This window comes from Camarhynchus parvulus, chromosome 18 (assembly GCF_901933205.1).
Source record: "Camarhynchus parvulus chromosome 18, STF_HiC, whole genome shotgun sequence".
NCBI classification, from domain to species: Eukaryota; Metazoa; Chordata; class Aves; order Passeriformes; family Thraupidae; genus Camarhynchus; species Camarhynchus parvulus.
In genome coordinates, this window is record NC_044588.1 from 2,394,571 (window position 1) to 2,419,208 (window position 24,638).

The following is a 24,638-nucleotide window of genomic DNA, read 5'->3' on the forward strand; positions in this document are numbered from 1 at the left end:
TTTATAGAACATACTCTTCTTTTTCTTAGTATCTGACACACACTTGTGATTATCTAATTGGAGCAACTGCATGTGTGAAAAGGAGTCAAAATAATCCCAAGACAAATGACAAACACTCCAAATTTCTGTTTAACAGCTTCAAGCATAAAATCTCTCAGTTTGTCAATCTGTCTTCCAACTCTTCAGCTCCTTCTGTAGAGTGGGATGTGCAGGGACAAGAATGGAAACACATGGCCATGATAAAGGACAAACAAAATCCAGGCTTTTTTTTACAGCAGAAGCATTAATTCTCCATTCTGTGCTTCTTTACTTGAGTTTAAAAACTGTGGCCAACTTCAAACACAATATGTGACAATACTTAAAAACATATTATAAAAAAAAATTGAGATTACAGAAGATGAAATAAAGATCATTATGAAAGTTACTTTTAAGTGTTACTCTAACCAATTTTATATTGCAACTCTTCTTTAAGCAGGTTTTGACAAACCAGCATTGCATTATGATACCATGAAAAGATGCAATAAATGAAAAATTTGATATCTACGAATGCACTGTGATGCACATTCACCTCTGATTTTCTTCCCTCTCAGCTGGAGTCAGTGTCTTCTTCTGCTTCAAATGTTCTATGACAGCATTCTGCTTCGTAACCACCTGTAGGATGATATAGAATCCAAAATAAAAGATGAAAACTTAGCCAGTATTTCACAGTATTATGGGGAGAACCAGGACATTTCCTAAGTTAAAGTGTCATTTATTTCACTGGATGACAAAATAAAGCTGATTTTATCAGGCGAGCAGTGCTTGTTTAAAACAATTATTTGAAAATTCAAAAAGAAATTGAGAAAGAACACCATCACCCCCAGAATAGGATATTTTGCTTATGTCAAGTTTGAACCCAGGAACTAAATGTAAATTGACTGTATTTCCTCAGTGACTGGTTATTTTAAAAGTGGTCATAGTCCTTTATATACTTTTAAAGCCCCACAGCCGTCCAACAGCGTCACATTTCAGACACCTCTTTGGAACCTCAGTTTTCAGGTAATGAAAGTTCTGCACGTGCGTTCTGCCCATCAGCTCTCCTAGCTCTGACCTATCTTTCCTGAATTGAGAATAGAGATGGATTTGTCCCAGCAGCTAATGGTAAACTGAATCAAGGTGACAGAAGAATGCAAACACGGTACAAGTGACTTGATGTGCTGAATTAACTTGGAACATGTCCTTAAATTGCCAACAGCAATCGGGCACTATCTTTGAAAGAATCAAATTAACTGCCTATCAAATGTATTAACATTGTTAACAAGAACAGGCATTTGAAATTAGATTTCTTTCATTCATTACTTGTTAATTTCCTCCTGTTAACTTTACCTGTTTCTGGATAATGTCACTTTGATTAGAAGCCTGAAGGGTGTGCTCACGTTTAATTTCTATCTGCTGCTGCTTTTTCTTCTGCTGCTGCTCCCTGAGCTGCTGAACTCGGTGCAGCTGCTCCTGCACAGAAGCTGCTGGCACTGCCACCACCCTGGCCACCTGCTGAGCCTGAGCTGGGCTACACTGCTGGCCCTCAAGGGGTAACTGAGGCTGGATGTGGGGCACACTGCCCTGCTGGGCTGGGATCTGAGCCCCAACACGGGGCTGCAGCTGAGAGAGGAATTCCACTTGCTGCTGGAGCTGGGGCATTGCAATGACACCTGTTGGAGGCTGCTGGAGTGGCAGCTGAAGATGAGCTGGGCACTGCACAAGAACCTGATTTAAACTTTGAGTATTGCAAGGGCTGTGCCCGAGGTCTGAACCTGAGGCTGGGATTGCTGCAGCCGAGCTGGAATTCGGATGGGAGTGTGGGGACACATCAGAGCGGGCTGTGGGGTTGGAGTTTGCACCTGAGCTGGATGTTGAGCCTGGGCCTGGCCTGGGAGCAGCCCCGTGGGCGGCGCTGGAGAGAGCCCCGGGGCCGGGGCTGGAGACTGAGCCGGAGACTTGGAGGGCTGAGCTTCGGGAGGGGCCGCGGGGTCAGCGGGAGCCTCGGGCGGGCTCGGGGCCTCGGGCTGGGGCTGAGCCCCCGCGGGCTGGGCCTGGGGCTGGCCCTGGGGCTGCCCCTGCCCCGGGGGCACGGCCGCTGCCAGAGGCGCCTGCAGAGCCGGCTTGGCTTCCCCCGCACCTGTGAACACACAAACACAAACCAGGGGTCCATTAATTGCAAACGGCACGGCCATGAGCCTTGATAACCCAAACCCTCTGGAACTACTGCAAAGCTGCACCTGTGAACACACAAACACAAACCACGAGTCCATTACTGCAAATGGCACTGCTATGAGCCTTTATAACCCAAACCCTCTGGAACTACTGCAGAGCTGCAGCTGTGAACACACAAACACAAACCAGGGGTCCATTAATTGCAAATGGCACTGCTATGAGCCTTTATAACCCAAACCCTCTGGAACTACTGCAAAGCTCCGTGCAGGAACTCAACAGACTCTGCAATGCACTTCCAACACATTGTGAAAAATGTGTATTTTATGATTGGCTTTTCGCAAATATTCAAATGAATGTTATATGTGTTGTGTTAGAAAGTAATGTTGTATTAATTGTCTTAAGTAGTGTGGTAAATATAGTTTTAGGTTATAAAAAAATGTTAAAATAGAAACTATGTAAGATACTTTAAAGAAAGGACTCGCACAGAGATAGCAGCCACAGGACACCTAAATCTTTCAGAGAAAAAGAATTTATTGCCCTCTTATCAGAAGAAACGAATTTCTTCCCACCTCGAAGGTGCTGTAAGAATTCAGAGGAAGAAGCTGACACTGACCCGACAGAATCCTGTATTTGAATGGAATTTATGCATCATGTATGAGGTGTATGAATATGCAACAGGCTATTGCATTTAAGGGTTAATGCTCATTTAATGTGTGTCCTGCTTCGGGCTTGTGCTGCCCAGAAAAAGGTACCTGGACATCTGTAACTCTTTGTCTTTATTGTCTCATATTGTCCTAATTCAAATTGTCCAAATTATTATTACCCTAAGTGCATTACTATTTTTATAACAATTTTATTACTATTAAACTTTTAAAATTTAAAAAAAACAAGTGATTGGCATTTTTCACAGCATTTACTGCAATAACAGACAACCTCCAGCTGTATAAGTTCTCCCATGCAATTGAAATGGAAGCTTTTTTTCTGCTGAACAGAACAGTGCTTACCCGAGGTGGAAGTAGAAACGGTGGTTGTAGTTGTGCTAGCTGTAGTAGCAGCTGCTGGTAGTGGGGTGAACAGAAATCTCTGAATTGTACCATTTGGCATAGCTGCTTGCATAAGCTGCTGTCCTGGACCAGGTATTACAGTCACACCCTGAGGGATTAATTGTAACTGACCAGTAGTTTGACCTTGTCCCTGAATTACCACAGTTAAGCCTTGACTGCCACCCTAAAAAAAAGTTAATATTGATGTATTAGTGATGTAATTCTTAGACAGACTTTGCTGAAAATCAGAACAATTAGGGGTTTGGATTTCAGAATTCAGTATTTTTATCACAAACCATACTCCTAAGATCTAAAATCAGCATATGAGATCACCAAATACTCAAGGACTCTTTGAACAATTCTATCTCCAACAGGTGACCGGGTTGGAGTGACACATTTTGTGAACCCACAGAACACAACACAATTCTGACTCTTTGGTGTAGAAACTAATAGAATCACAGAATGGTTTAGGTTGGGAGGGGCCTTAAAACTCACCCACACCTTCCACTATCCCAGGTTGCTTTAAGCCCCACCAACCTGGCCTTGGACACTTCCAGAGATGGGGCAGCCACAGCTGCTCTGGGCAAACTGAGCCAGAGCCTCCTCACCCTCATAGGGAAGAATTTTTTCCCAATATCTAATCTAAACCTACCCTCCCCTTCAGCTTAAACTCCAAGTCTTTTTCCACCTACAAAAAACCTTATTTGGCAACGAGCAGTCTGTACATTGCAATCATTTATATGAATTATTTATAGTTTGAAGAACAGATGTTGTGGTAAATCAGACATTTATTTTTACCCAAAAAATGACTCTCAACTTATTTTTTGCCAACAGACCTTCATGATCTGAGCAGAAGTTGTAAGAACTTTTTCCTCCTCTGCTCACAGATATTGCAACTTTTCCTCTGAGATTCTGGATAGCATGAATGAAAACCAGATCTTCACATCAAATCAAAAGACAAGTAATCAAAATTATGATCTGCACGTCTACAAAACAGACCATACAGAATAATTGTGTCCCTTACTGCTATTAAAGATTTTTTTTCATGCTGCTGAACACTCCTGATGCCAGTTACCTTACTGGGAACAACAGGAAGCAGGAGTTAAAACTTTACTATTAAAACTACTTACTTTGTATTTACTATTGATTATATTTATTTACTATTTAAGCTGCTTTCAGTCTGTAATTATGCCAATGCTCATCCTAAATGAAGCCAGACACATGAATTTAAGGGCACAGGCACTACAGTGCTGAAATGCAAAGGCAGGATGGGTTAGCACACTTCCACACCCAGGGCTGTCCAGTGCTTTACCTGCCCTTGTGTGAGCTGGGTGAGCTGGGCCATTGTCAGCTTCACCTGGCCCTGCTGAGGGCGAGGGGGTGGTGCTGGGGTCTGAGGCTGAACTTGTTGAGGGGCTGTCCCAGAACTTGTGATGGTTTTCTGCCCAGTGCTGGAAGAAGCTGTGCTGGTACTAGAAACTGCTGTTGAGACAGGCTGACCCCTGATTATCTGAGTCACCACTTGCTGGGTCTGACCTGTAAGAGAACAATTTGAGCTAAGAAACACATTTTCACTTTTTAACCATAAGCACAGCAAACCCCCAAGTCAAAAATTGTAATGGGGTGTGGTGTGATGGTGATCAGACAGGAGAAGCAAACACTGCAGTTTGCACATAAATTTTCTTTACAAACCACCTGTGTGATTGAAAAATGTCTGCAAAATATTTTAACTACAGTTGCATGCATATAAAGAACTTTCAAACACTGAGCTTCTTTTTAATAAAAAAACATACAAAAAAAGGGCTTTCTCAATGCACAATTACTCTATGTGTTTTTAGGGTTTTTCAGTTTTGATTTTTTCCCCCAAATGAATGGACTTAAAATTAATCTGTCAATGATAAATAACATTGACAAAGCCTCCTACAAACACATCCAAAAGCTGAAAAAGGCATTAGTCGAGCATCAAAATGAGGGATTTTTGCATTGGGTCACAATGAATTGATGAAGAAACAAACCATGGAATTCACACTGGGAATTGAAATATTAAAGTGAACCTACTGGCTGGCAGAATACCTTGTTGCACCACTACAGGTGTTCGAATGATGGCCTTGCCAAGGGTGGGCTGCTGCAGCGGGGTCCGGATCACCGTCATCCCGGGGCGCAGCGGCGTCCCCTGCACCACCTGAGCACACCAGAGAGAAAACCACCTGTCAGCTTGAGGAAAAAGCCCCTAGAATATTCCCTGAATGGGTTTCAACATGTGTTTTAATTTTCCCAGCTGCAGGGAACTGTTGTTCCTCTTTGGAATAAAGGATCCATACACACCATTGCTGAGACGAGCCAAAACCATTGGAAAGTGATTAGCCACAACTTTTAATATCTGCCAATAACTTAAAGTCTACACACTTAAGTTTTTTTGAGTTAAATAACATACACACTTACATTTTTTTAAATTAAATAACATTGAGAAAAACATCTTACTTGTGAAGTGCTTGTTGTTCCTAATGTCCCTGTGGTGTTTGGCCTAATGGTTACAGTTGCTGTCCTTGGCTGGAATGAAGTAAAGGTTTGACTTGCACCTGTAGTTGATGGAATGATACCCAATACCTTTTGCTGAACTTGAACCACACCTAATTAAAGAAAAATTGAGAATTCATTAATGACCTAATGGCCAGCAAAAGAAGTAAATGCAACTCCAGGGTGGCATTTAGAACAAAGTCTCCAGGTTTCTAAAATACCTTTGAGTCTTTCAACATTTCTTGGGAAAGCCTTTGTCATATTGTAAAAAGAAGCAGCATTATGCTTTGTCCACAGTCCAACTACATTTTAAGTTAAGAAACAGATATTTTAGAAAAGATTAAGGAAAGTGTGAATCTTCACAAAGATCAGTTTGATGGTAACTGCAAAGAAGTCCTTGCATTGACAGAGTGCCACAAATTAGTGTTATACAACCATTAAAAGCCATAATCTGATTAATTTCAAATGTAGGAGAGCAGTTTAAACACCTTTCACCTACAACACTGTGGTGCTGAAGAAAATGGCCAATGTTTCTCCTGTCACCTATAAAATTTCAATACAAAATCTGCAGCCTTCATGATGTGCTCAGATGCTAAATATAATGGAGACAGAGAATTGAGTTTTTCTGTTCAATATACATTCACAAATCTCAAAAAAATTAAGTCCTCTTCTTGAGGCAAGAATCAAAAATGCTAATCTTAGTTTGGAGTCAAACTCCTGCTCATCAGTGAAGAGCAGCTGTAGGCATTAATACTTCTGTGAAGAAAGTTTTTTTGGTGATTTAGATAACAAAAAGAAAAAGCATGCTTCATTCCACATTGTTCAAAATAAAGCTCCTAATTTTGGGCTATGAATAGCAGAATAATTTATAGGCCAAAAACTTGCATTTTTCCCCTTACAGACACAAATATGCAACACAGGGGGAACAAGCTGTAGAAACTTGTATTTTTTTATATATATATATAAAATATATTCTTCCCCCTTCATGTCACAGTTTACTTCACTGGGAAAATAGTCAAAGGAGAATTAAACAGCAAGCTGGAATACAGTTTTTATTCAGTTCCCTTTGCCCTACCTCCTTGAGTTGATGGCACATTGACGGCAACAATCTTGCTGTTTGCAGGGAGTGGCAGCTTAGTTATCACTTTCCCTGCCATCGTTACTGGGCTGCCTGAGAGCTGGAAGGTCTGCCCTGTGCTGGCAATGGTTGTGGCTGAGCTGGCAGCTGTGCTAGTGGCTATTGAGGCACACAGAACAGGCAGGTTTAGAGCAGAATCATTAGTCAATGAAATGACTGTTTTTCAAGCATGAAACAGCAAACTACAGGATTACTTTTTTTTTTTAATGTGTCATGCTTTCTTTGGTAAAAGTTCTTTATTGGAAACAGTATGTTACATCATAGAATGCTTTCATGAATGATACTGGTACAAAAATTGTCAGTAATTAATGAGACAGGTCAGAAATGAGTCTTCCTAGCAGAAGTCAGAACAAGGAAAAACTAGACAGATATAATCTCAGAAATGTCCTTCTGGCATAGCAAGAGTTAAGAGCAAAGACAACCAGAAATGTAATAATGTTGCATGTCTGGAGAAGATGTGATGTGATGCACACACAGGATGAACTCCAGCAATGCTCCTTCCATGACAAATGATTCCTTACCTGTTGAAGACTGGCCTTGTTTAACCCAAGTAGCAAAAGTTTGATGGAAATTCTTGTTCTGTTGGAATGTTACTGTAGCTGGAGACCCCACTTTAGTGGTGAGCACAACTTTGGTTCCTGTGGGGACAGGGCCTGTCAGAGGGCCCACCACGACTTTCTGGGGTGTGGACACTGTGGTTGCAGTGCTGCTGGCTGTGCTGGCTGCAGGGACCACACCTCCTGCAGGGATCTGCTTCTGCTGCTCCAGCCGTTTCTGTTCAGAAAAAAAATGGAATAAAGAGATAATTAGTATTTTCAGATTTTACAACATCAACATTGTCTCTACCCAGCACTGAGAGATAAAGGCTTCTGGTAGGATTTTAGCTCAAATTAGGATTGAAGAATAGGCTCCTTGATCTCTAGAACTACAAATCTGCTTAGAATACACAGCCAGAAATTTTCCTTTATAACAACTTTTAAATCCTTGCCTCATGTTAGTTTCACTGCACATTTTACTTAAAAAAACCCTGCACAACATATTAATTTGTCTCAGATTAATCAGAAAGATTTTAAAAACTTCAAAAAATATCCATCTATATTTGGCTTTGACCATGTACATGCATCTATGTCAGTAATTGGTACATCATCATCAACACAGAGTTTACTATTAGCATTCCTAAATTTAGAGCTTCCTGCACTGAGATCCTGCCAGTTACAGAAAAAACCAGACTGTATCATTCTGTTTCACCACTGACAATGCAATTTTTAAAACTATTATTTTAAATTTAAATCCAGTTTTCAGCCTGCTTAAAAAAATTAGGTTCAAAATCCCTTACCTTACCCAGTGACCTTCTGTGCTGTAACTGTTGAAAAAGCATTTTAAATCTAGAGTGCCCCTTAGTGAAGGGATGTATCAGCAGGCTCTTCTAAAATATCAACTAATCTAACATTTTTTCCCATGTTACTGGAATTATATCTGTATTTATCTAATTTAAATTCCAGCACTATATTGTAGTAATGCCCACAAATCAGAAGCACTTATTCACTGCTAATAGGTTTTTGTCAGGGCAGATGAAATGAAGAAGGAATATGTTGAGAAAAAGCACAGTTCTTAATAATGTATGTGAAATACCAACATGGCATCAGATTTCCTAATTTTAATTGCATACATTTAAATGTAAATACATATACATATCTACATATATTTAAATGAAATTATCAATGGGCTTAACTCAGATAATGTAAGATAGAATAAAATCAAAAGATTCAATTTGAGTGAAGCATGAAATGCAGTTGTATTCCCAAGTCAGCTGTATTCCAAGGCAGCTTTCCATCCCACACAGAACACTGAGAAGCTTACCTGGAGATGGTGCTTCCCAGCCTTCTTTAAAATGATAACAAACTAAACCTTTCTAAAGTGTTATAAATGACGTGGGTGAAAAACAGGCAATCCAGAACAAACCTATGCATTAACCCTGTTTCAAAATAACAGATGTATACAGTGGCAGCAGCATTGTTTGATGGTTTAATCTGCAGTTGGAAGTATTTGAGAAATGGTGTAAAAGCAAGGGCTAACTGCATTTCCCAGGCTATGATGCATGTGCTGAGCAGAGCAGTTTGCTGACTGCTGGGACGACCAACAGCTCCCCACCTGCTGGGCAGCCAAACGTTGGTGTTTTAGCTGAGCCTCCAATTGGGCCTTGAACTCCTCTGCCTTCTTCTGTTCACTAACCTTAGCCTGTTGTTCAACTGCCTGTGCCTTTTCCTTCTCCACCCTGCCAAAGACACAAGCAAAAGTAAGTTATACCACCACGTAAAATCCAACCATCAAACTGCATTTTGTTTTGTCCAGTTTAACTGCTCTCATATGAGCAACCATCAAGACAAAAGATCACTGAAAAACTGGTCACAGCTTTAAAAATATTTAGAAATAAACAACTGAAGTTGCATGCAACATTCCTGAAATATCTTGATGCTAAAATACTGCAACATCTTACAGGAAACTATTAATCAAAACTGGAATTTATAATTACATCTGAGACTGCAAGGAACCCATGTAATAACATACATTTAAAATTGTTCTTTCCAAGAGACTGAAAAATGTTGTTCCAACTTTAAGCACATGATGCTGAAAATATGCATCTTATGACCTGAGTATTCTCAGGCTCAATTTACTTGTACACAGTCATTTTCTTTGGATTATAGAAGTATTTAACAAATACTGTACAAAGTCATGCCAAAGCAGCCTACAGCCTTTTGATGCATTATAGTAATAACCTTTTCAGCATTTAACAGTAGTTAGCTCATAAGCACAGAAAATTTAATACAATATTAGTTCTAACAAATCTGAAATATCTGCATACCTTAGTTTTGGTACCAGCAGATAGTTTAGCTTTGTAACTTTAAGCTTGACTATCGGTATCAAAAGGCCCAGTAAAAACCCAACACAGTTGTGTTTCTAGTGATCACAGTGACCACGTTTGTGTTCTCTAGGGGAACTTTTATTTAACAATCACACAAATGAAGACAATTTTCTTTAAAAGCTCACTTTACCTTTCAGCAAATGCCCTGATCTCCCACAGTTCCAACTCCTCCTCTGCTACCCAAGTTTCCATTATAACAGGGCCTGTTTGCTTGGGTGTTTCTGGCCTTTTTGGCCTGAGTGCACTCGATCGCAGTCCCTTCCTCTGGGGTGTTGGAGTTTCTTTAGAGAGCAGTCAAAACACACACATTAAGCTATACTGTAAAACGAAACTGAAGTGTAAACCAAGATTTAGTGATGTTTTCAGTGCCATTTTATAAATAGGGAGGCCTTTCAGCTTCAGATAAATCATGTCCACTTGTTAAATGCAGCATTTGTTTCTCAAAGGTAAATTAATAGTTCCTGGCAAGCTGCATTTGCTCCCTTGATGGGCTGAATTTGCACAAAGATCCAGTTACTTTAATTTCTCTAGATTACAGGGTGGGTGGGGGGAGTGTCTAAACAAACAAATAAACAAACCAACCTTTTGGAGCCTCTGGTACACCAATGGGACAAATGATTTTTCTTATACAGTACTCTGAGCGGATCCCATACGGACCAACATCTCTCCGCTTGATAATTTCTGTTGTTGTAATTTCAGTTTCAGTTGTTTCTGCAATAAATTAGTCCCAGCACATTAATAACAGAAACAAATAAAGTAAATCTCCAATCAACCTAGTGTACTCAAGGCAAAGAAACAACAAACAAAATTCAAATGCCACAGCTGACAGTGAGCCTTTATGGAAATGTTTTGAGGGAGTATAACACTCAGAATTTACAGCAAAAGCTTCTGCAAATGAAAAGCAGAAATTGAAAATAACAATACCTGTCCTTGTGGTTCCTCCCCCAGGGGGAGCTTTAGCTGCCATATCATCCCACTTGAGACAGGCCCACAATAACCTCAACATCAGGCTCACTCCAGCCAACGATTTGACTGTTTGGAGTCGGTACCTAATAACAGAATATAAAATTATACTTTAAAATATACTTAAAATACCCAACCAAACCAACAGGACAAAGGATTTCCATGCTATTTTTACTAAATAATATAGAAAACTGAATAAAAAATAGCAAAATTTGCATATTTGGGAATAAACATGTGCATCACTAGTATTTTAAAAAATCAATTAATTTCATCACATCCTAGACTTCTTCTCAAAAATGTAAAGTATGTACCTCCAAGTGATCCCAAAAGTTGGTCTTGGGGATGGATATGGCCAGATATCCAAGGCAGGCTTTGCATTATAATTGAAATAAGGAACCTCTCTGATCCCTCCTCTCCTGGCCAGCTTTTTTAAGTCATCATTGGGTAAAACAAATATGCTTTTTTTACTGCTTTTGGTAACAAATTTCCTGTAAGATGGCAAGGCAGTTCCAGAACGAGTTTTTTTGGGTCTCGTGAATTTCATTAACTTCACTTTGTCTTTTGTGGAATATTCTTTGCTGACAGTCATGGAAGTCACCAATGTGCCTTCTGGGGTGGTCAGTGAATCGGTGACTGTGGTTGTCACCACTGTTTTACTGTGCTCCTGGACAGAGATGACATCAGAGTTACTCTCTGAGGCTGGAGTGGTGAGCTTGGTGACAGTGGTGGTGGTGGTGACAGTGGAGATGGCACAGTTTTCTGTAGAGGAAACAACTGTGGTCTTCTCATCACTGGCAGCTCCAGTCTCTGCAACCTTAAACACCGTTTTGGACTCTGTGGACACAGTTGAGGTTGTGGTAGTCACTTCAGTAATAACGGTTTTCATTTTACTTTCCCCATTAATATTTTCCATTTTATATGTCTGTACCCCATTCTGGTCAGCAAAGTGACTGCTCAAGCTGGATTCCTCGCACGAGGTTACAGGAGATGGAACAACTTTCTTCTCCTCGCTTGCTTCAGTTTCCATAGATTCTGTTTCACTGTTCAGGTTATTTTCTTTACAGACAGGCTGTGCTGGCAGGGAAGCAGAGCCCCCACTGGTAGATCTCTCAGGAGAAAGCTGCTTTTCTTCAGTTTTCTGCACACACTTGGCCACTTCATCTGGTGGCTGAAGACCCTCTCGAGACTCAGACTCAGGTGAACTCTGCAGATGTGACTTTGAGTCCATGTTATTTTTATCCTTTGTGTCCTCTCCCATGATGTCACCATTCATGAATGGTTTTACTGAAGATTCCTTAAAAGTCAATGGTTTTATTTCATGTTCTGGAATGGCTTTATTAATGTTATTAACTTTTGGTTCAATATCACCCCCTGCCTTAGCTTCACAGGTATTTTTCACTAAGCAGTCATCATTTGATAATGCTTTAACGTCATTGTCTTTTCCATTCATTTGAAATGATGTTTTTTCTTTTTCTGTCTCAGTTTCTTCATCTTTATTATTCTTTTTGTCAGTAATAGTATTTACATTTGTCTGATCAAGATATTTATTCATGGTACCTGTCTCCACTTTCAGTTCCTGACCTTTCTTTCGACCATTAGCCTCTGTTAGTTTAGAGCTCAGTAAATCTTTGTTATCATTTTCCCCATCCATGTGTTCCAGACTTTGACTTCCAAGGTTTCTTTCAGAAATCAGCCCCGTTTTAAATGATTCTAGATCTTTATTAGCTGATTTTTGGTGAAATATCATCTTTTCAGATTTACTTTCAGTCTTTACAGGAGCAATTTCTTCCTCCATTTCACTTTCTTGAGAGGACATGGCTTCCATATGGCTTTTTATCATACAATTGTTTTCTGGATCTTTGCTTTGCTGTTCAGAATCCCCTTCTGAGTCTGATTTTTCAAGAGTGCTCACAGCATCTCCTCTACAGCTGCTTTCAGGTACCACTGGTCCTAAGTTTTCAAGTTCTCGCTGAGAAACTCTGGTAATAGGTAGCTTTTGTTTCAAGGGTTTTTCAGTTGTTTCTGAAACATCCCATTTGATTCTGCCTTCTGCACTGCTTTGTTTCAAGCCATCCACTAAAGAGCTCTCAGACTCTCCAAGAGCCTCTTGTCCTTGACGTTTATCAGCAGTGGAAGGCTCAGGGTTGTTTTCTCTGCCATCATTCTGAACAGAGCTGTCTCCTTCAGAGGATTGAGGGGAGTCCTCATCCAGCAGCTGCCCCTCTTTTGAGAGCCTGTTTGACAAAGGCAAGGAAGGTTCATCTTCATCCCCGGTTTTGCTGATGGGCAAACAATCCTGTTCTGCATCTTCAGCTTGGGTCTTGTCTGAAATGTAGCTTTGATCCTGGGAAGGAGAGCCAAACTGGCTTCCTTCTTTCCCATTCCTCATTTGTAGCTCATCTGTGTTTTTCTGGGGGCTCACAGATCGAATGCCCCCAGTTTTAGCACCAGCCTCCAGCTTCATCTTTTCTAGACGTTGTTTTTCTTCCAGTGTAAACTGTTTTATTCGCCGCTCCAGGAGTCCATCTAATTTTGATGATTTTACTTTCCTTTTGTAGCAAGTCCTTAAATGAAATCCCTCACTGACATTGATTATATCCCGCTTACAATGACTTTCCTCATCTTTTATAGAGGATTCAATTTTCACGTCATCCACATCCATAGGCTCTTCTTTGATGACTTTATCATTTTCACCATCGATGTCTTTTTCCACTGTGAAGAAGAAGTAACTCTGAGTCAGTGAGCTCCCCAATAATGAATACAAATTATATTTTTACATTAAGTACTAAGAAATAAATGGGGCTTTTAGCATATTAAAAGATTTCAATTAAAAAAGGAACAAAAGCTTCAGACGCTACTACAATGGATAACAGGCAATCATTTAACTAAGACATTTTAGATTTCTTGACAAAATCTGTTACACAGTTTTTCACTAGTTATTTCTGAGGTTCTGTGCTTTTACTCATGCAATAACATGAGTTTCACAATAACAAAAGATTATCACCTGTGTCTTTTGCATGATCGAAGTTTTCAGAAATTGTGTCAACTTCTAATTTGTCTTCACGCAACTTTTCTTCTTTTACTTGTACTTTCTCCAAGGTTTCTGAAACATCTGCTTTGTCTTTTGCTTGCAGATCTCGAGAATCCTTTGCTCTTTCTTTCTCTGCTTTTACCTTAGCTGTACCTTTTCGTTTATCCAAGTTGCATTTTTCATCTTCGCTCTTTGCTATTAACAAATTAAATTATTTCAATTATCCAGAGTATTTTTTGTACTCCGCCACATTTGAATGCATGTTAGTTTACCTCTCAAATCATTTGCACACATTAGTGAAATTCAGAAAGAGAATTAAGCATCTAGTGGTAACACCATAGATTAAACAGTGCACTACTGCACAATATATATATATATACACATACACACACCCCTCAATATTTAAGATGTTATTTTTTGGTTTTGATGCTCTACATAACTTTTATCTACCTTTAATTTAAATAAGGTTATACAAATATGCACAAGTACTACACAAAACATAATTGAAACAATTTAATGTAGCTACAAAATGTCTGTGATAACTGAACAGGTTACACTGACCAAGATTACCAGATATCCACAAAAGCTTTGCTGGAAAATTACTCCTAAAGTCTCCTTAAGAAATATTAACTAATAACTGCAATGTAAAAAAAAAAGTAAGCAATGCAGACACTTACTTGATAGCAATTTTCTGTAATTTGCATTAGTATTTCCTGGCAGTTTGGGCATAAACCTGTGGACATGAGTTTTACTAATCCAGCTCCAGCCACCATATCCTGTTACTCTATATTCCTCTCCTTTTTGCTTCCAAACCTGTAAATATTTTTTAAAAAGTAATATTAATGATGCTATTTGCTGCATTATTAATGTTTATGGGAATTTTTGAATCAACCTGTATGCTTGTTACAACAAGTGTAGAGCAAAGAACTCCTCCAACAAAAGTAGCTAATATCTACTGTAGGAGAGGTTTCTAGAGTAGTTCCCATCATATTGTTCCACCTTCCAAAGGCTGGATTTTTTGGGGAGAGGGAGTGGGACAGGGACAGACACATAGACAAGATTCCAGTAACCCCCTAGAACCTTCCATAAGGAAAGGCTGCATTTGCAGACCAGTATCTGTCACTCAGGCAGTGTCAATAAGAGCATGACACAGATCAAATTCAGTTCAGACCAAGATCATGTCCTTGAATACATGGCCATGGTTCCTGTTTCCATGTAGGACTAACACAAGGACATGAACACTGTAAGCTTAAATGAAAACAGAGAGTCAGAAATCAGCAGTTTCTGTGCTTTCTTTGTACTTCCCACAAAAGAAACCCTCACCTGGTGTTTGACAGGAAATGTGTATTTCACCCATGTAGCTTGCTGCATTGTTTCTTCTTCTTCTTGTTTTCTCTCTTTTTTTTTCACTTTCTCCTTTTCTTCTCTTTCTATTGCTGTCATTCTGCGTAATCTAATACATAGAGATTTAAGTACAGGATTTTGCAAGCAAATATAAGATGTCAACAGCACCTAATACCCTTTTGAATAAGTTTAAATATCTGAAGTTAAGAAGAATGCCCACTATCAGGTTTTAGGTATTACTTGTAACAGGAACATCACATTTTTTGCTATTTCAGTGAGGCAAACACAGCTGGATGGAATTGTGTCTAACACTAGACACATCTATTTTCTGCTCCTATGACAAAATCAGAGACAAAACCCAGACTCCACTGAACTGAGAGTGTTGAAATTTGCTCTTCTACTCTCCCAGAGTTTTAGCAGTTTTGAGACTGTGGCTCAGATAAAACAAATGCAGGAGCAATGACACTATAAAATATTGTCATGGTTTTTCACTGTTTCTGTTTGAGAAAATACACTTCAAGTGCTGAATGACTATCTCAATTTAAACATAATTCTTACAGGCTTAAAGGAACTACCAATTGCAAACCAAAGTAAAATTCTCATATTCAAGAATATTTTAGTATTTATTAATTTTACCTCGTATGCCCCAAGGATTCCCTCCAGATGGGCAGCATGACAACTGGTTTGATTGCACATTCCAAAATAGCCAGTGCTAGTGCAAATTCTCTGGGTTTGCTGCACATCTGAACAGCCTTAATCCAGTTAGACCTAAATTGGAAAAAAAGAGAACAATCTGAAACATATACATGCACTAATGTAGCTTGCCATTTAAAGAAGACTTCATGGTAGGATAAAAACTCCTGTAGTAATACTTTACTCAAATGTACAACCCTTTTAGCCTCCATCATAAACACACATTATGTTTTATTATAGTGAAGCACGGTGCTTGGAAATCACAGATTTGAAAAAAACAAAGACTATTGTTTATTAACACTGCTAGCAAAACCACAAGTAAAACACAAGAACATGTATTTCCATTTATTCATTCACCTGTGGGAAGCCCAATTAGGGTGAAGGAAGGATGCTGGGATATTATTTTCCAGCTGAATAATGGTCAGCCTCAGGGTGGATATGGTGAGAACTTTGGAGCCATGCACAGACCCGTTCCACTTGAACTCTCCAGCTGGGGTCAGGCAGAATTTGTGTGAGAGGTGTCTCCTCTTGTCGTGGTCCTCCCTGTGCTGGTGCTTGTTCAGAGCAAAGGAGTTGGTGGCATATTGATTGTGATACACACGGTATTTCCCCTCCTGCCCCAGTTTGAAATAGTTGTTGATATTTCCTTTAATCACAACGTCCTTCTTGGTGTTCACTCGGGACACTTCGCCTTGGGAGTTGACCACCAGAACCTTATGAAAGAAATATTGGAAACTTTTCAGGGAATCTGTAAAGTAATTCCTTCTCTTATTTATGATTTATGCTTCAAATGTCTATATATAAAAGAATAAAAATACCCTGCACCAGTGTGCAGAAACAAATAACTGTTTATCCAATACACCAATATATGTACTTCATCACTGCCTGTCTACAGAGTTAGGATATTCCCAGATCAAATTTAACATTAAAAACATCATCCAGGCTACTCAGACCAAACAGGAACCTGATTGTGCCTATGGAGGGAGAGAGCTCGGGGAAAACAGCTTTATTAAACTCAGGTAAGCCCTCTGTGAACCCCCTCCTTGGTACATCAGAGAATTCAGACATGCAGCTTAGGAAACAAGGATCCTGGACTTTCACAACATGGCATAGGTAACATCACTGGACTAATTCGTTTGTCAATAAATTCACTAAGTGTTAACTTACATGGAAATCAATTAACAAATATAAAATGAATATACAAAATAATATGCAGACAATTAACTGCAAAAAAAAGTCCCAATGTTTGAGCATTTCCTTCCTGTAAAAACTGGGCTACTTAAAATCCAGAACCAAAACAACAAACAACCCAGTCATACAAAACAACTACACCAGTGCACTGGGTCACTGTCATCACTCTGTGGAGAGCACTCAAGAGAGCAAAGGAGAGGGGGGAAAAAGCTTCCCGTGATATTACAATTTTACCATTTGTTAACTTATTATTACTGCCTTTTTTTAAGTACCTCCATTGCCTGAAAAAAATCACTTTTTAAAACTTTTCAAAGTTTAAAAGTAAAATTTAGTATCCTTTAAAGATATTTGCATTTTTCCAGAACATTTTTTGTAGTTCTTTGAGTTTTCCAAGATGTGCACAAACCTCTCTGGTCTCTTTATACAACTTATTTGCTTCATTTGCTGCAGCAGCAACCTGCTGGCTTTTCATCTGGCTCAGTTTGCTATCTGGATTTCTCAATCTGGTGAGCATCCGTGTTGAGCCTGGCGTGCCCTTCCCTGCACCTGGAGAATCACTTCTGTCACCATTGGATTTCTCTCCTGCCCAGGAATAAAAAAAGGCTTTTAAAACAAATTTAAGAATTGGAAGTTTTCTATTTATGTATAGAAGTTACAAAAAGAACAGAAAGTTCAATGAAAAGATGCATAAAATGAAAGCTGGAGATGTCATTATCCTTATAATCCTTATTATTAATGTAATTATCATCATCATTATTATTATTACCTAAATCCTCTGAAGCTTGGGATCCCCTCTCTGCATTTTCAGCATCATCAAGAGTCTTAATGGAGTCATTCTGGCCAGAGCCCAGCTCGCTGCCACTGCTGTTCTCAACATCTGCCTGTGGAGGTGCAGCAGAACCACTGCTGGGGATCATCTGACCAGTTTCTTCTACAAAAGAACAACTCCAGTTTTAGTTTTTTCTTTTGAATTGGATCAATGCAACTTTTTAAAGTTTTCATCAAAAAAAAGGCAGATGAACATGTTTTGCTGGACTGGAGGGAAAACACATAGAAAACATTAATTCCCTTCAGAGCACTGTGTCCATGAAAGTATATTTTTTTTCTGTTTCAAGGAGTTTCAACTTCTACATCTCTGAAGAACTGAAATTCATATCTCTACTTAAAATACATTTGTATTTCATCCAAGACAATTTTTTTCTATAGATGCACACATAGATAACCCTGAGACCGTTTTGCATTTAGAATTCATAAAATCTGGTCTTCCTGAAGCATCTGATTTTCTCTTTTAATTTTCTTGTGCTTTAGCTGTTCCTCAGAGCACACACCTTTCAGTTTTCCTTGTTTTCCAATGAGTCTTTGATTGTCTCTTCCTCAGCACCTTCATTCTCAGGAATCCCACAGATTTCTGTTCATTGGCACCACTCTAAATATCAACCCACTTAAAATAGCAGCCCCTTCCTGATCTGATGGATCTTGATGTGGCTTCAAATGGGTTCCTGATCCCCAGCTGTCCTTGTTACTGTCTTGACAGCTCTGGACTTTGTTGTCACCTCACCTGCTGTGCTGCCCCAGTAGGAATTTTTGACTAAATATCACTGAATTGCAGCTACCTCAAAATAAATCCCTCCACTCTCCCAGAAGGAACAAGCCCCCATCCCTCAAAACAGCAAACCCAGCAATGTCTCCTGGGCTTAGTGCCAAAGGGAGACAGCTCAGCTGTTTAAAATCTACAAGATACGCCTGGTTCTAGAATTCTTCCAAAGCATCAGGGATTCTGATGTTGTTAAGAAGAGTGACAGAACAAAACTTGTTTTTTGTGAAATATTCACTACTAGCAGAAGGACTGATCAGATAAATATTCTGGAATTCTTAGAGGATCTCTAATCTGAATGCATGCTGATTTCTGACTGTGCCAAATGGGTGACCACCACTGTTTGATCCACTTCCCTTTTTACTATGAGGAAAAATGGACCTGTTTCCATGGCTGCTGTTTGGAGGAGAGTGGAAGGACCCAAACCAGACTCTTGATAAAGATTAATATCCAAATTGCATTTAGCAAGGATGGTAACAGACATTCTCATCTATCACAGCATTTTGCTCATATTTCCCCCCTCTTTTGGAGATAACTGCCTCACTGATCCTGGTTCAGTATGTCTCCCTCTCTCTGACAGTCTCAAATTGAAATTTCATAGTAAGAACACAAACATTGCTGTGAATATAGTGAATTAGACATGAGGAAAAAACTCCACATACACTTTCCTACAAAAAAGAGCCCATGAATATACAACTCACGCAGAAGCTTTGAAAGGAGAAAAGTACTTGTGAAAGTATAATAAATAATGATAAATATATAAGTGAATCTTTAAAATAAAATACAAACCCATAAAGGTGTCTGAAACAAAATTATACTCTGTATCTTTTCCATTAATACTTTACACAGTTATTTTAACTTTAAAAGGGAATAAAAAACAGGAGAACTGGCAAAAATATTTGGCCATGTATCAAAAATATATGGCTTTTGTCTCGTACATCAGGACATTTTCTGTACTTAAAAAGTGTATTATGAGGCTTGCAGATTACAGATTAATCTTAGCTTTCATTTTGTCCTCTTGCTCAGAAAAGTTTATTACAAGGTTTGGAGGCATTGACTTTCATAAGTTGGAAAGCTGCAGACTGTGACTGCATGGAGAACTATTTCTGTAGGAGAGAAAACATTCACTACCCCTTTTTAAAACATAACACACCAAGTATGTTCACATCACACATGTTCAGATTTTTAAGAACGGAGAATAAAACTGAAAAGAAAATCCTGATAATTTTAACGGTGATCAGCTGTTTAGAACAACATTTGGTTATGTAGTAAATCCTGTAATAGAATATAATTCTAAATGTAATATAAAGTAATTCTAGAATAGTACACTCATACTTCATGTTACACTTAATCAACTCCCACTTATTCCTAAAGTAAGTTTGTCTGATTTTAAATAGTGTATATTATTACCTTTGAGTCACTGACATGGCAGAACAAAACATGTTGAAATACAATAACCCTTGTGCTTATAATTCTGAAATCTGCTTCAAATTTCCAGCATGATAATTTTAATCTTGACATTTCAGTGCAATGGTTTACTCTCATGAATGAAAACACTTTGTTAGTAATTTACACAGTAAATGAGAGGTTAAAATAATAAACAAGCCAGCAGCAAATTAGATTTGAAATAAACTTTGAGAGGATGCTAACAATCATTATGGATCACTATGGAAAAATAAAATATAGAGAAAACAGAAAATAAAAAGCTTAGCCATAGTTGTCTTTGGAAGGCATGGAAACAAATGCTAATGTCATGGAGGACCACAAATTTCAAGCACTAGTTGCAAGAAAATTAAATTTGAAATGTTAATAATGACAACGTAGCAGTAAAGGATGGCACTGCAAGCAAACAGCATGAGTGATATACGCTGGGAATGGTTTTAGTGGACAAATCAGAGAGAAAAACAGATTCCCCAAATTACAGAGGCAGTGGTAACAGTGCCTTCTGTACCTGAGAGTTCCAGAGGGAGCTCTGATGCCACCTTCTTCTCTGCCACGTTGTTGCTATCAAGGGTTTCTGACTGACACCCCACTGCGTCCTTCCCTTCAGAGCAACTATTCTCTCCTGCAGAAGGATTTGTGGTGCTGTCATCAGTGCTGGAGGTCACAGAGTTACTTTTATCCCCAACGACTGTTGCCTCTATAGTAAAACGCACAACAAAACTTTAGGGATGTTCTTTATTATGCCTTAGGATGTCATTTGGCATCATCCATAGAAAGCAACTTCAGCAGCTTTGTTTGTCTGATAATGTTGAAAAATAGCAAGCTTTTTCCCTTCCTTTTTTTGGCTATGAGATGATATTGTCTCAGAATCAAAGAAGAAACCAATTGTGAGTAGGAAAAAGTTAAAAATTGTGGCTTACTACAAACATGCTGATCACAACCTGTAAGTGCCACGTGTACCTCAAGGCAGGGTATCTAGGAGCCAGCTCTATAGAAGTAGGAAAGTTGGTGAAATTACTTAACAAGAACAACTCCAACAAAGCACAAAGCACACAGGAACTGACAAATATCACCTATTACAGAAATATCTTGGAGAATCATACAAAGAAAGTATTGCATCAACACTTAAATAAATGGGGGGTTCACTTCACTTAAATGGAGCTGTTAAAGCACAGTCAGTTTCTTTACCTTCTGTCTTCTCTTTTTCCACATCCTGCTCACTTTGTGTTTCCTCAATTTTATCTTGGTCTCCAGATTCTTCCTTGTCTCTCTCAGCATCTGTCTGGTCATTATCAACATCACTTTTGGCCTTTTCTGCTTCCTCATCTCCTGTGTTTTTATCTTCCACTATTTCTCCTTTTCTTGCTCTGATAATGTCCAAAATCTCATCTACAATATAAAACATGTTGTCAACATGAAACAACAAACCACCTACAGAGCCACGGAGCACAAATAACATGACATAAATCCTGCTTCTGATGTAAGATAAACTAGATTTGATTCAAAGTGCAGCATCTATTCTCATTACACCAAATATTCCTACCATTTGCTGCAGAAAGGAAAGATTTGTTGCTGCCCCTTGCTTTGTTTGTAAGGTCTTCTGTCACATCCATGTGCCGATGAACTTCCTCACGCATCTCGTCCAGGGTTTTGCATAGGTCAGCCTCCCAGTAATCCTTGTCCAGGCATTCAATTAACTCTGCCAGCTGGATCTTTGTGCTGTAGTACCAGATTTTCTTATCCTTTTCACTTTCTGAATCTTCTTCTCTGTAGGAGTATTTAAAAAATATTGATTTTAAAATATCTGGATAAATGACAAAAATTGCTATCACCTGCTATCTGCAGAGCACTATGAAATGTCAATACCTGAGTGAGAATAAACAAATCACATTGCTCATATGCACCCAGTTTAATATCAATATTCCTTTCTTGTTTCCTTCCCTTTCTTCATCCCCTCAGTTCTCATGACAACTTCCCAAGGAAAGCTTTGAAGTCTCCTTAAAACTCGTTTGTCCAATCTGGCAATAAGGTTTATTCTTATTATATTTACTGTTTCTTTAACCAGTAATTTACTACTGAGTCTGAAACAATTTGTAAGTCCAGAATCCATAATGGTAGTTTCTGACAGCATATTCAGGAAAAAAAAAGTCAGAAAATTCGAAATATAAAATGTCACACTCATAAAATATTTTATATTGGCATCCTGCAGCATCCACCTGTGAGAGCAGCAGTAAGGGATGAGTCATAATACAATCCCTTTGAAAAGATCAAGGGATTTCCACATTTTTAATCTGCAGTACTCCATGAGCCCAGAATTACTGGTGCCAACAGCACCTCAGCAGGGCCACAGACTCAGGGGAGCCCCATCAATCCCTCAGGTAACAGACTCTCCTGGAGCCTGCAGAGCACAGGGAGGATGCTCCAAGTGGTTCTGCAGCTGCTGGATTTCAGCTCAGCTTGGTCCATCCTGGGGGGCAGCAGCAGCCAGATCCAGGGTGGCAAGAGCCAGATCCAGGGTGGCATGAGCCAGATCCAGGCTGGCATGAGCCAGATCCAGGCTGGCATGAGCCAGACCCAGGCTGGCATGAGCCCATCATTTCCACAGCACATCCCAGTGCTCCCCACACCGTGTGGGTGCCACTGACTGCCCAGCCTGGCACTCCCCTGGGCAGAGGAACTGAACTCCTGCTGCCCCTGCACCCCTGTTCCAGCACTGCAGGCCTGTGGCTCACTGAGAGCCCTAACCCAGGGTGCTGGCAGCAATGGGAAGCTGACTGTAAATCTCAAACCTCTGCCCTTGTGGGGTTTGTTGCAGGTTCCTCTCTACTGGGTCCCCTCCTGCGGCTTACATATTAAAAATGGCACTAATTGGCTTCAGGGATTCAGAAAGACAAACAACCTTAAGGCAACTTGATCGTTGTTGATCTACTGCCTCCCACTCTTTATTTGTGAAACAATTAATATTTGTAACTCAAACAGAACACTACTGAAATAAGGTGGTTGTGAAGTTAATAGTTAAACAAAATTCAACTACTAACTTGTCACAACCATTATTACAGAACAGACTTTAGGTTTTGAGGATAAAACTTGGTGTTTTGCAAAGAAACTTGCATCTCTGTTGTAAAGGCCTTTGCTCATGAAAAGCAACTAATTCTGCTTTACCCATTTATTCCTCTAAACTGCCAATATTCCATTAGTTTTAACCACACCAACCTGTTAAGTTTGACAAGTTTTCTCAGAAAACAGCTCATTTCAAGAAGGCCGTACAACACACCAAAATGTAACAGCTGAACACTGACAATCATTTGACTCTATGGAATATTCTAGGCCTGTAAACTTCCATGTTAAAGAAAAATTACTGTTTAAACCATGTTTCCTCTAAACCAAGAGTTATTTACTAACAACAATAAGAATGACAGCACTTTCATTACTGGTGGTGAACAAAAGCCACAGAAGAGGAAGATAAAGGCAAACGCCCAAAAACCAAGATGGAGGGGGAGATGAGAATGCAAGAATGGGGCTTTACACAGTGAGAGGAAATAAAAGGATGAAATAAAATGCTTAACTAAAAACGACAGGGAATGGGTGCCTTCTGAGTTTTCCCTGGCAAGTGTCCAAGGGAAATGGCAAGTGCAAGACCCTGGCAGAGCAGCAGTTGTAAGGCTGCTGTGCTCCTGGCAAACATGGCTGTAGGATATGATGCTGTTATTACTCTGTGTCTTAACTGACCAAAAAGGGAACTTGAATCTTTCATTTTGATCCCTTCTGTTGTGGCTGTTAAGGGATTATTTGCTAGAGAGATAATGCCATTTATACATCCTCTTCTATGACCTAGATATGCAACAATATAAACGCTTTATATAGAATGAGAGTCACTTTGGCTGGAAAAGACCTTTGAGAACAAGTCTCACAATATATTCTCATATTCCTCTCCATGAGGAAAGGCTGTGCCTGCATCCTTCTGCCAGACAAGCATCTTGTACACATTGCTTCTATTTTCATGGTGACCATCCAAGTGTTTTCTTATTTTCATGTTTCTCCCCCCCTTCAGCAAATCTGAGACTGCTCCAGCTGCACTAATGCAGCCAGGGTGAATCTGTGCATCACCTGAACCTCCCAAGCAGCATCTGGCTCTTCTCTTCCCATCACCCTTTCTATTCTAGGTTTGCAAGGTTCCATTGGACCTAAAAGCAATTAACTGCTGTCTTCAGTTTTCCAGGATAACTCAAGGAAAAGCTTTCAGCACCAGTAAAGCTTTGCTGTATTGCTGACCAGTAAACTCCAAGGCTCAGTGTGCAGAGCTGAGACATCAAACCACCAAGAGCATTCTGCAGAAAGCACCTGGAGCTGATCCCTCCATGTGTGATTTGAGTCCTGCCCATTAAAGAACCGCTCAGATAATAGTCTAGAAACAGACAATGAGGTTATCCAAGAGTATTTTAATACTCTTCTACTTCATTTATATCAGGGTTTGAGCACAAAGTTTGTTTTGACCTGAAGACTATCACAACCTTAACGAGAGAATTTCAGGAATTGAAGAGTTTTCTCTGGAAAAAGCACAGACAGAA

At 39.5% G+C, this 24,638-nt stretch overlaps 1 protein-coding gene across 1 annotated transcript in view; it reads right to left on the bottom strand.

Annotated features, from left to right (window-relative positions):
* The window catches only part of BPTF (bromodomain PHD finger transcription factor), a 53,548-nt gene that overhangs the window by 11,994 nt on the left and 16,916 nt on the right, over positions 1–24,638 (bottom strand). The window contains 23 exon segments of the mRNA XM_030962235.1: positions 569–651; positions 1,878–2,155; positions 3,195–3,417; positions 4,546–4,769; positions 5,307–5,415; positions 5,715–5,863; positions 6,826–6,987; positions 7,410–7,662; positions 9,040–9,163; positions 9,942–10,092; positions 10,394–10,522; positions 10,736–10,860; positions 11,086–13,486; positions 13,779–14,000; positions 14,483–14,618; positions 15,129–15,258; positions 15,786–15,917; positions 16,200–16,555; positions 17,440–17,615; positions 17,800–17,964; positions 20,579–20,767; positions 21,259–21,459; positions 21,614–21,837. Of these exon segments, the coding sequence (XP_030818095.1) occupies positions 569–651; positions 1,878–2,155; positions 3,195–3,417; positions 4,546–4,769; positions 5,307–5,415; positions 5,715–5,863; positions 6,826–6,987; positions 7,410–7,662; positions 9,040–9,163; positions 9,942–10,092; positions 10,394–10,522; positions 10,736–10,860; positions 11,086–13,486; positions 13,779–14,000; positions 14,483–14,618; positions 15,129–15,258; positions 15,786–15,917; positions 16,200–16,555; positions 17,440–17,615; positions 17,800–17,964; positions 20,579–20,767; positions 21,259–21,459; positions 21,614–21,837 (6,342 nt within the window).